A 12,752-nucleotide genomic window follows, 5' to 3' on the forward strand; every position below is an offset into this window, starting at 1 on the left:
TTGAAATTCACTGCTCGACTGAGGGACCAGATAATTGTATGTGTGGGGATACAGAGATGAGGTAAGTCATGTTAAAACACTAGTATTGCATAGTGTTAGTCCATGCAACTTATTATGTGACTTGTCAAGCACATTTTTACTCCTGAAGTTATTTAGGCATTTCAGCTTTTCATTGTGTGTGTAGGCCAGTGACCCCAAAAAAATATACATTTGATCCATTTTAAATTCAGGCTGTAACAAAACAAAACGTGGGAAATGAAAAGGAGGTGTGAATACTTTCTGAATGCCCTGTAGAATCTGTGTGTGTGCCTGCATACTACTGACCTTTGACCTGTGTATCTCGCCGTCATCGTCCTCTCCTCCGACTCCCAGTATCTTCCTGGTCTTCAGCCGGCTCACCAGATCTGTCTGGCTGTGCTTCTTCATCAGAGGGGGTTGGGGTTTGCTGCTCATGGCTGATAGGGGGGGGCGGTTAGGACTTATGACTCCTGAAAACCACAACATAACAAGAGAAAGATGGAGAACATGGGTCGTGTTCATTAGGGCACGCCGTAGCAAAACAGTTTGCATCATAAAACGCAAAACGAGCGTTTCTTATTGGTTAAAGTTCAGATAGTTCCCGCCTGAAAACCACAACATACACATGGAATACAAAAATCAATCCAATCCAAAGTAGTGCAATATATAGGGAATAGGGTACCATTTGGGAATTAGACTTACATTTTACATTTACATTTTAGTCATTTAGCAGACGCTCTTATCCAGAGCGACTTACAGTAGTGAATGCATACATTTCATTTCATACATTTGTATATTTTTTTCCCTACTGGCCCCCCGCCAGACTTCTGTCCCTCTCAGATGTAACGATACGGTTCTGAGGGGTGACGCTACGGTTCTGAGGGGTAACGATACGGTTCTGAGGGGTAACGCTACGGTTCTGAGGGGTGACGCTACGGTTCTGAGGGGTGACGCTACGGTTCTGAGGGGTGACGCTACGGTTCTGAGGGGTGACGCTACGGTTCTGAGGGGTGACGCTACGGTTCTGAGGAGTGACGCTACGGTTCTGAGGGGTAACGCTACGGTTCTGAGGGGTGACGCTACGGTTCTGAGGGGTGACGCTACAGTTCTGAGGAGTGACGCTACGGTTCTGAGGGGTAACGCTACGGTTCTGAGGGGTGACGCTACGGTTCTGAGGGGTGACGCTACAGTTCTGAGGGGTGACGCTACGGTTCTGAGGGGTGACGGCACGGTTCTGAGGGGTGACGGCACGGTTCTGAGGGGTGATGCTACGGTTCTGAGGGGTAACGCTACGGTTCTGAAATATGACGCTACGGTTCTGAGGGGTAACGCTACGGTTCTGAGGGGTAAAGCTACGGTTCTGAGGGGTAAAGCTACGGTTCTGAGGGGTAACGCTACGGTTCTGAGGGGTGACGCTACGGTTCTGAGGGGTGACGCTACGGTTCTGAGGGGTGACGCTACGGTTCTGAGGGGTAACGCTACGGTTCTGAGGGGTAACGCTACGGTTCTGAGGGGTGACGCTACGGTTCTGAGGGGTGACGCTACGGTTCTGAGGGGTGACGCTACGGTTCTGAGGGGTGACGCTACGGTTCTGAGGGGTAACGCTACGGTTCTGAGGGGTGACGCTACGGTTCTGAGGGGTGACGCTACGGTTCTGAGGAGTGACGCTACGGTTCTGAGGGGTGACGCTACGGTTCTGAGGGGTGATGCTACGGTTCTGAGGGGTAACGCTACGGTTCTGAAATATGACGCTACGGTTCTGAGGGGTAACGCTACGGTTCTGAGGGGTAACGCTACGGTTCTGAGGGGTAACGAGGGGTAACGCTACGGTTCTGAGGGGTGACGCTACGGTTCTGAGGGGTAACGCTACGGTTCTGAGGGGTAAAGCTACGGTTCTGAGGGGTAACGCTACGGTTCTGAGGGGTAACGCTACGGTTCTGAGGGGTGACGCTACGGTTCTGAGGGGTGACGCTACGGTTCTGAAGGGTAACGCTACGGTTCTGAGGGGTAACGCTACGGTTCTGAGGGGTAACGCTACGGTTTTGAGGGGTAACGCTACGATTCTGAGGGGTGACGCTACGGTTCTGAGGGGTGACGCTACGGTTCTGAGGGGTGACGCTACGGTTCTGAGGGGTAACGCTACGGTTCTGAGGGGTGACGCTACGGTTCTGAGGGGTGATGCTACGGTTCTGAGAAATGACATTACGGTTCTGAGATATGTCATGGTCCTGAGGTATAATGTTACAGTTCTGAGATTTACTGTTATGTTTCTGTACAGATAGTAGAATGCCTGGGGTGAGAAGGATAAGGACACCGGGCCGACATGAGCTCTTTATCTCTCTGCTGTAGAGCAGAGCAGGCCCAGTATAGGTATAGGCCAGACATTTCTCTTCAGGGAAATGTAGTACAGTACTAACATGGATTTATGTGCAGAGAGAAATGGATCAATCTGGAGTGTTGGTTTGTGTAATCCTAAATAGAGCCCATCCCAACTCCAGATAAGGCTGTGTGTGTGTGTCAGTGCTTTCTGTAAAAACAGCCAGAGAGACGAGCTGTTTCACGCTTCAGTCTGATCTCTCTCTCTCTCATCAAACTGTTTCTATACAAAGCAAGTAACAGCCTGTTTCCACTACTAGAATAACAGAGGAACTACAACACATATCTATAGTTGGAGATTACTCCTGTGTCATCAGATTCCCTGTGGAAAGCCAGAAACACCATGTTTACAGCAGGACAACAGGTAGCAGCTGACATAACTACCATAGAGTTATTAGGGAAAGCAAAGCTCTTATTTACTAGGTAAAGTTCTCATTTCAATAATTCATGTTCAGTACCATTACCGACGGGGGAAAAGTATTTTTGGAGACTGGTGGATGTTTATGAGAGTGGCTCTGAGGTAAATGGATTGTAACCGACCTTGAACTGCTCTCAACTAGACGAAGGAAGGAAACTATTTCCATTTCTAGAGTGTCATAAAGCAGTGTTATGATTTTTTTTTAAAGGTTTCAAGTGCATGGAGTTGCTGGAATGGTTATGGAAACTATTGTAATTCAAAATGTAATACATTGTACTGTGAATGATGAAAGGAGTGTTTGTTCTGCCTTAGTTGTTGAAATGTCGGAGACGTTTCTAGATTACTCAGAGTAAACCTGCCCTTTAGGCTCTGTGTCTTTTCAACCCTCAACATGTATGAGAACAAGCCTCTGGACACGCTCCAAATACTGGTTCCCCTGCCTGGTATCATTTAGAACACACACACACACACACACACACACACACACACACACACACACACACACACACACACACACACACACAGAGCGAGAGCCCATGCAATATGCATGTCCCTGAATCCACCCAGATCAACGCTGACCTTTCAGCTGAGCGGAAACAGTAGTTGCCATGGTGTCGAGGGCGGTATGCGTGTGTGGCTTGGGATTGGGAACAGAGAATTTGACACATTAAAAGATTAGGCCTAAAAATCCCAATGTTTTCTCTTCTTAGTATAATTTAGTATAGCCGTTGTTTTAGTATTAGTTTTTCAAAGCATACAAGAAGACATCGTTATGGTCCTGATGTTTTCCAGAAGTTAATCTGACTGACTTCCTAGGTTGGCAGCCGTGTTTAATTAAAACAGCAGCAGGAGGTTAACGACCAGATTACTGCCAACCTGTTTACTCTGGGTCAAGGGGCCAATGGCACTAGGACGGCCAGTTACCAAGCAACCACAACCAAAAAAAAAGGGAACGCAGCACTCGTTCCTGTCCTCCCTGACCCCCGTACCCTCTTTCCTCCCTGACCCCCGTACCCTCTTTCCTCCCTGACCCCCGTACCCTCTTTCCTCCCTGTCCCCCCGTACCCTCTTTCCTCCCTGACCCCCGTACCCTCTTTCCTCCCTGACCCCCGTACCCTCTTTCCTCCCTGTCCCCCGTACCCTCTTTCCTCCCTGTCCCCCGTACCCTCTTTCCCTCCCTGTCCCCCGTACCCTCTTTCCTCCCTGTCCCCCCGTACCCTCTTTCCTCCCTGACCCCCGTACCCTCTTTCCTCCCTGACCCCCGTACCCTCTTTCCTCCCTGTCCCCCGTACCCTCTTTCCTCCTCCCTGACCCCCGTACCCTCTTTCCTCCCTGACCCCCGTACCCTCTTTCCTCCCTGACCCCCGTACCCTCTTTCCTCCCTGTCCCCCGTACCCTCTTTCCTCCCTGTCCCCCGTACCCTCTTTCCTCCCTGTCCCCCGTACCCTCTTTCCTCCCTGTCCCCCGTACCCTCTTTCCTCCCTGACCCCGTACCCTCTTTCCTCCCTGACCCCCGTACCCTCTGTCCTCCCTGTCCCCCGTACCCTCTTTCCTCCCTGACCCCCGTACCCTCTTTCCTCCCTGACCCCCGTACCCTCTTTCCTCCCTGACCCCCGTACCCTCTTTCCTCCCTGTCCCCCGTACCCTCTTTCCTCCCTGTCCCCCGTACCCTCTTTCCTCCCTGTCCCCCGTACCCTCTTTCCTCCCTGACCCCCGTACCCTCTTTCCTCCCTGTCCCCCGTACCCTCTTTCCTCCCTGACCCCCGTACCCTCTTTCCTCCCTGTCCCCCGTACCCTCTTTCCTCCCTGTCCCCCGTACCCTCTTTCCTCCCTGACCCCCGTACCCTCTTTCCTCCCTGACCCCCGTACCCTCTTTCCTCCCTGTCCCCCGTACCCTCTTTCCTCCCTGTCCCCCGTACCCTCTTTCCTCCCTGACCCCCGTACCCTCTTTCCTCCCTGACCCCCGTACCCTCTTTCCTCCCTGTCCCCCGTACCCTCTTTCCTCCCTGTCCCCCGTACCCTCTTTCCTCCCTGTCCCCCGTACCCTCTTTCCTCCCTGTCCCCCGTACCCTCTTTCCTCCCTGTCCCCCGTACCCTCTTTCCTCCCTGACCCCCCCGTACACCATGACCCTCTTGTACCCTCTGACCCCCCCTTTGCTGTAGTAACTACCAACACTGCGGTCTTTAGTGAATGGATTGATCCATCAGGGAAATGGCTGTTAGTCCATGGATCATTACACCTAAAGAGGATCCACGCAGACTCTCAGATTGGAACAATATATTGACCAAATGACTGAGGGAGTCCCATATGGCGCCCTATTCCCTATATAGTGCACTACTTTTGACCAGGGCCTAATATGACTCAGGTCAGAAGTAGTGCACTATATAGGGGATAGGGGGCCAGTTGGGACGTACCATGTACACAGACTGTAAACAGACTGCCATTAGTTGGTTCAGCAGTGTGAGGTATAACCCCTACCACCCAGCCATACTGTATGGAGAATAGAAGGCTTCCATAGCTTGTATCTCAAATAGCACCATATTACCTATAAAACTAAACTGCCTTGATCCAATGTAGTGCACTATAAAGAGAAAAGAGTGCTATTTGGAACACAACCACTGGTTTAGTACACAGCCACTGGTTTAGTACACAGCCACTGGTTTAGTACACAGCCACTGGTTTAGTACACAGCCACTGGTTTAGTACACATGCATATTAATAATGCCCATCTAAACGCATGTTAGAGTGTTGAGCCGTCCATCGCACCTTGGCCTCCTGGGTGGTGCAGCAGGTCTAAGGCACTGCATCTCAGTGCAAGAGGCGTCACTACAGTCCCTGGTTCGATTCCAGGCTGTATCACATCCGGCCATGATTGGGAGTACCATAAGTCGGCGCACAATTGGCCCAGCGTCGTCCGGGTTTGGCCCGGTAGGCCGTCATTGTAATTAAGAATTTGTTCTTTACTGACTTGCCTAGTTAAATAAAAAGATTCAATAAATAAAAATATATTGAGAAAGTCCTAATTATTATCATTGAACCAAAATGTATTTCATTAAGGAGGTATCTAAAGCTAGAATCAGAATGACAATTATAGACATGTAGTCCACTAGAACATTGTGTGTGTGTGTGTGTGTGTGTGTGTGTGTGTGTGTGTGTGTGTGTGTGTGTGTGTGTGTGTGTGTGTGTGTGTCTCTACCTGGGATGTGAATGGGCTCAGAGGGAAGGTAATGCATGTGGTTGGAGATGAATCACAGTGATGCTTCTGTTAATGTTCTTCTCCTTGTTTGTTTCCACAAAGTTGGAAGCACAGAATCGTCTAGAATGTCATTGTATGCTGTAGCGTTAAGATTTCCCTTCACTGGAACTAAGGGGCATACCCCGAACCATGAAAAACAACCCCAGACCATTATTCCTCCTCCACCAAACTTTACAGTTGGCACTATGCATCGGGGCAGGTAGCGTTCCGACAGACAAACCCAGATTTGTCCATCGGACTGTCAGATGGTGAAGCGTGAGTCATCACTCCAGAGAATGCATTTCCACTGCTCCAGAGTCCAATTGCGGTGAGCTTTACACCACTCCAGTCAACGCTTGGCATTGCACATGGTGATCTTAGGCTTGTGTGCGGCTGCTCAGCCATTAAAACCTTTCATGAAGCTCCCGACTAACATTGATGATTTTTACTCGCTATGCGCTTCAGCACTTGGTGGTCCCATTCTGTGAGCGTGTGTGGCCTACCACTTCACAGCTCAGCCGTTGTTGCTCCGAGATGTTTCCACTTCACAATAACAGCATGTCCAGTTGACCGGGGCAGCTCCAGCAGGGCAGATATTTGATGAACTGACTTGTTGGAAAGGTAGCATCCTATGACAGTGCCACGTTAAAAGTAACTGAGCTCTTCAGTAAGGCCATTCTACTGCCAATGTTTGTCTATGGAGATTGCATGGCTGTGTGCTCGATTTTATACACCTGTCAGCAAACGGGTGTGGCTGAAATAGTCGAATCCACTCATTTGAAGGGGTGTCCAAATACTTTTGTATATATATAGTGTATGTAAAACTTTTTGAGCTAGATTGCCTGTCTTTGCAATTAGTTTATTTTTGTTTCTGCTCATTAGCATATTTAGTTAGCAGCCTCCATTGAAATTCTATATTACTTATGCTAATGTTGTTAGCATTCTGGTAATAGATGCCATATTGTCTTTGTGTTTTTATTTTCAGTATGAGAGAAGGAACATCTGGATACCACCTCACACACCCACACCTGATAATAAACACTAGCTGCAGGTAGGGAGGTTGGAAGGCAGAGAGGAAGGGAGGTAGGGAGGGGAGGGAGAAAGGTAGGGAGAGAGGGGAAGGAGGCAGAGAGGGAGGGGAATGAGATAGGGAGGCAGAGAGGGAGACAGGCAGGGAGGGGAGTGAGGAAGGTAGGGAGAGAGGGGAAGGAGGCAGAGAGGGAGGGGAATGAGATAGGGAGGCAGAGAGGGAGGCAGAGAGGGAGGGAGACAGGCAGGGAGGGGAGTGAGGAAGAGGAGGGAAAGAGGGACTGAAGAGGCATGCATGTGAATCTCCTCTTGAAACAGACTGAAATCTGGGACCAATGACGTCCCATAAACGTATGACTGACTGAAGAGGCATCTTTCTGGGTGAAGTGAACATGTCATTGTAGCAGACACCTTCATCCATAACGTTTAGTACACCTGACCCCAGACGGAATCAAACCACGACCCTGGCCTTGATGCCTTTATCCATAACGTTTAGTACACCTGACCCCAGACGGAATCAAACCCACGACCCTGGCCTTGCTAACGTCTTCATCCATAACGTTTAGTACACCTGACCCCAGACGGAATCAAACCACGACCCTGGCCTTGCTAACATCTTTATTCATAACGTTTAGTACACCTGACCCCAGACGGAATCAAACCACGACCCTGGCCTTGATGCCTTTATCCATAACGTTTAGTACACCTGACCCCAGACGGAATCAAACCACGACCCTGGCCTTGCTAACGTCTTCATCCATAACGTTTAGTACACCTGACCCCAGACGGAATCAAACCACGACCCTGGCCTTGCTAACGCCTTCATCCATAACGTTTAGTACACCTGACCCCAGACGGAATCAAACCACGACCCTGGCCTTGCTAACGCCTTCATCCATAACGTTTAGTACACCTGACCCCAGACGGAATCAAACCACGACCCTGGCCTTGCTAACGCCTTCATCCATAACGTTTAGTACACCTGACCCCAGACGGAATCAAACCACTACCCTGGCCTTGCTAACGTCTTCATCCATAACGTTTAGTACACCTGACCCCAGACGGAATCAAACCACTACCCTGGCCTTGCTAACGTCTTCATCCATAACGTTTAGTACACCTGACCCCAGACGGAATCAAACCCACGACCCTGGCCTTGCTAACGTCTTCATCCATAACGTTTAGTACACCTGACCCCAGACGGAATCAAACCCACGACCCTGGCCTTGCTAACGCCTTCATCCATAACGTTTAGTACACCTGACCCCAGACGGAATCAAACCCACGACCCTGGCCTTGCTAACGCCTTCATCCATAACGTTTAGTACACCTGACCCCAGACGGAATCAAACCACGACCCTGGCCTTGCTAACGCCTTCATCCATAACGTTTAGTACACCTGACCCCAGACGGAATCAAACCCACGACCCTGGCCTTGCTAACGCCTCGTGCTTACCGTCAAAGCTACACAGGAGCACTGTTGAATCCAGGAGTTGACTACAGTGAATGTGATAGAAGAGTTGCCACACAGTTCCACACTTCGGCCTAATGGGTTTGGCATATGAATATTTGGTCCATTAATATGGGCCATTAACAATGCATTTTCACTGTGAATTTATTCTTTAACAAAACTAATGCATTTTCACTGTGAACGTCTTGCTTAGAAAGTCTCCTGCCCTCCCTCTCTACCTAACTTAAATCCATTGGTTTTTAGATGGAGAGGCTAGCCAGGGCTAAGGCCCCAGATGGAGAGGCTAGCCAGGGCTAAGGCCCCAGATGGAGAGGCTAGCCAGGGCTAAGGCCCCAGATGGAGAGGCTAGCCAGGGCTAAGGCTCCAGATGGAGAGGCTAGCCAGGGCAAAGGCTCCAGATGGAGAGGCTAGCCAGGGCTAAGGCTCCAGATGGAGAGGCTAGCCAGGGCTAAGGCTCCAGATGGAGAGGCTAGCCAGGGCTAAGGCTCCAGATGGAGAGGCTAGCCAGGGCAAAGGCCCCAGATGGAGAGGCTAGCCAGGGCTAAGGCCCCAGATGGAGAGGCTAGCCAGGGCTAAGGCTCCAGATGGAGAGGCTAGCCAGGGCTAAGGCCCCAGATGGAGAGGCTAGCCAGGGCTAAGGCTCCAGATGGAGAGGCTAGCCAGGGCTAAGGCTCCAGATGGAGAGGCTAGCCAGGGCTAAGGCCCCAGATGGAGAGACTAGCCAGGGCTAAGGCTCCAGATGGAGAGGCTAGCCAGGGCTAAGGCTCCAGATGGAGAGGCTAGCCAGGGCTAAGGCTCCAGATGGAGAGGCTAGCCAGGGCTAAGGCTCCAGATGGAGAGGCTAGCCAGGGCAAAGGCTCCAGATGGAGAGGCTAGCCAGGGCTAAGGCTCCAGATGGAGAGGCTAGCCAGGGCTAAGGCTCCAGATGGAGAGGCTAGCCAGGGCTAAGGCCCCAGATGGAGAGGCTAGCCAGGGCTAAGGCTCCAGATGGAGAGGCTAGCCAGGGCTAAGGCTCCAGATGGAGAGGCTAGCCAGGGCTAAGGCTCCAGATGGAGAGGCTAGCCAGGGCTAAGGCTCCAGATGGAGAGGCTAGCCAGGGCTAAGGCCCCAGATGGAGAGGCTAGCCAGGGCTAAGGCTCCAGATGGAGAGGCTAGCCAGGGCAAAGGCTCCAGATGGAGAGGCTAGCCAGGGTCAAGGCTCCAGATGGAGAGGCTAGCCAGGGCTAAGGCTCCAGATGGAGAGGCTAGCCAGGGCTAAGGCTCCAGATGGAGAGGCTAGCCAGGGTCAAGGCTCCAGATGGAGAGGCTAGCCAGGGCAAAGGCTCCAGATGGAGAGGCTAGCCAGGGCTAAGGCTCTAGATGGAGAGACTAGCCAGGGCTAAGGCTCCAGATGGAGAGGCTAGCCAGGGCTAAGGCCCCAGATGGAGAGTCTAGCCAGGGCTAAGGCTCCAGATATACCACTTTGCATACATCTCAGTATGTCATTTTTCATCTCAGTAGGTCTTCTGTATGCTGCATGACGATATTGCCACTCCTATTTTCCATAACTTCGTCAATCTAAGCCTACTAGAAAGCGTGGGCCCTCAGGCCTTGAGGGAAGCTAAAGTTATTCCCCTACCTAAGAATAGTAAAGCCCCCTTTTACTGGCTCAAATAGCCAACCAATCAGCCAGTTACCAACCCTTAGTAAACTTTAGGAAAAAATGGTGTTTGACCAAATACAATGCTATTTTACTGTAAACAAATTGACAACAGACTTTCAGCACGCTTAAAGGGAAGGACATTCAACAAGCACAGGACTTACACAAATGACTGATTAACTGAGAGAAATGTATGATAAAAGATTGTGGGGGCTGTCTTGTTAGACATTTTAGTGGGGCTTTTGACATTATCGATCATAGTCCTCTGATGGAAAACGCATGTGTTATGGCTTTACGCCCCTGCTATATTGTGGATAAAGAGTTACCTGTCTAACAGAACACAGAGGGTGTTCTTTAATGGAAGCCTCTCCAACATAATCCAGTTAGAATCAGGAATTCCCCAGGGCAGCTGTCTAGGCCCCTTAGTTTTTAAAATCTTTACTAATGACATGCCACTGGCCTTAGGTAAAGCCAGAGTGTCTATGCATGTGGATGACTCCACACTATACACGTCAGCTACTACAGCGACTGAAATGACTGCAACACTTAACAATGAGCTGCAGTTAGTTTCAGAATGGGTAGCAAGGAATAAGTTAGTCCTAAATATTTAAAAAACTAAAAGCATTGTATTTGGGAACAAATCATTCACTAAACCCTAAACCTCAACTAACTATTGTAATAAATAATGTGGAAATTGAGCAAGTTGAGGTGACTAAACTGCATTGAGTAACCCTGGATTGTAAACTGTCCTGGTCAAAACATGTTGATACAACAGAAGCTAAGATGGGGAGAAGTCTGTCCATAATAAAAGCACAGCTCTGCCTTTTTAAACAACACTATCAACAAGGCAGGTCTTACAGGCTCTAGTTTTGTCGCACCTGGACTAGTGTTCAGTCGTGTGGTCAGGTCCTACAAAGAGGGACCTCTGAAAATGACAATTGGCTCAGAACTACATAAAGCCATGACTACATGGAACTATATTCCACATCGGGTAACTGATGCAAGCAGGAGAATCATTTAGAAAACAGATAAAAATACAACTTATGGAACAGCGGGGACTGTGAAGAGACACAGACACACACACACACACACACACACACACACACACACACACACACACACACACACGATAAGACGCACTCTACACACACACACACATGGATTTTGTATTGTAGATATGTGATAGTAGAGTAGTGGCCTGAGGGAACACACTAAATAAGTTGTGAAAAGTCTTATGAAATGTAATGTCATTTATTCTTTTAAACTGCACAGATCTGCCTTAATGTTGCTGGACCCCAGGAAGAGTAGCTGCAGCCTTGGCAGGAACTAATGGTGATCCTTAAATCAATACAAATGGCATTCGGTTAGTCTGCTCTGCTGGCCATTCGGTTAGTCTGCTCTGCTGGGCATTCGGTTAGTCTGCTCTGCTGGGCATTCGGTTAGTCTGCTCTGCTGGGCATTCGGTTAGTCTGCTCTGCTGGGCATTCGGTTAGTCTGCTCTGCTGGCCATTCGGTTAGTCTGCTTTGCTGGCCATTCGGTTAGTCTGCTCTGCTGGCCATTCGGTTAGTCTGCTCTGCTGGCCATTCGGTTAGTCTGCTCTGCTGGCCATTCGGTTAGTCTGCTCTGCTAGGCATTCGGTTAGTCTGCTCTGCTGGCCATTCGGTTAGTCTGCTCTGCTGGGCATTCGGTTAGTCTGCTCTGCTAGGCATTCGGTTAGTCTGCTCTGCTGGCCATTCGGTTAGTCTGCTCTGCTGGGCATTCGGTTAGTCTGCTCTGCTGGGCATTCAGTTAGTCTGCTCTGCTGGGCATTCAGTTAGTCTGCTCTGCTGGGCATTCAGTTACCTATTCTCTGTCTCACCAGTGGACAGGGTTAATCCACACACAGTATCAGCACCTTTTCTCTTTCACTAACACTGTCACAATTCACTCTCCTCAGAGAGCCTTCAAAACCGGTCAGAATAACAGGTCTGCCAAGCACCACCATCCTGGCAGACACCTTGTGATTCACCTGACAACATTACCAACACCTCAGAGAAATAGAGAGAGAGAGAGAGGGTGTCAAAGAGAGACTTCACCAGAGAGAGAGATAGATATGAAAAGAGAGAGATAAAGATGGAAAGAGAGAGATCAATATGGAGAGAGAGAGACATGAAAAGAGAGAAATAAAGAGAGAGAGAGAGATAAAGAGAGCAAGAGAGAGAGAGGAGAGAGCAAGAGAGCGAGACAGGGAGAGAAGGAGAGAGAGACAGGGAGAGGAGAGAGAGCTAGAGAGTGAGACAGAGAGAGAGAGACAGAAAGTGAAAGAGAGAGCAAGGAGAGAGATGCCACACAGCACTACACAGTCACTAAATTACTCTCAATAGGTTTGTCAAGTGGCAGAACTAGCAGCACTTGAATTGATACTTCCTACTGTCTGTGAATGATAAAGAGCTTTATAAAGGGCAGTGACTACACAACTACTAGCCTAAACAGAGATCAGAATTAATTTAGTTGGTCCGATTCTAACCCACATTCACACTGGTAGGTAGGTATGCATGTATGTATGTATGCATGTACACTGAGTG

At 49.6% G+C, this 12,752-nt stretch overlaps 1 protein-coding gene across 3 annotated transcripts in view; it reads right to left on the minus strand.

The window, feature by feature from the left end:
• Positions 1-12,752, minus strand: part of LOC115166695 (tumor protein p53-inducible protein 11) — a 63,175-nt gene that overhangs the window by 37,756 nt on the left and 12,667 nt on the right. For all 3 annotated transcript variants that reach the window (XM_029720408.1, XM_029720407.1, XM_029720406.1), the window contains exon 2: positions 325-488. In XM_029720408.1, the coding sequence (XP_029576268.1) occupies positions 325-453 (129 nt within the window). In that variant the 5' untranslated portion in view covers positions 454-488. The remainder of the gene's footprint in view (positions 1-324; positions 489-12,752) is intronic.

The sequence above is a fragment of the Salmo trutta genome, chromosome 29 (genome assembly GCF_901001165.1).
Source record: "Salmo trutta chromosome 29, fSalTru1.1, whole genome shotgun sequence".
NCBI lineage: Eukaryota > Metazoa > Chordata > Actinopteri > Salmoniformes > Salmonidae > Salmo > Salmo trutta.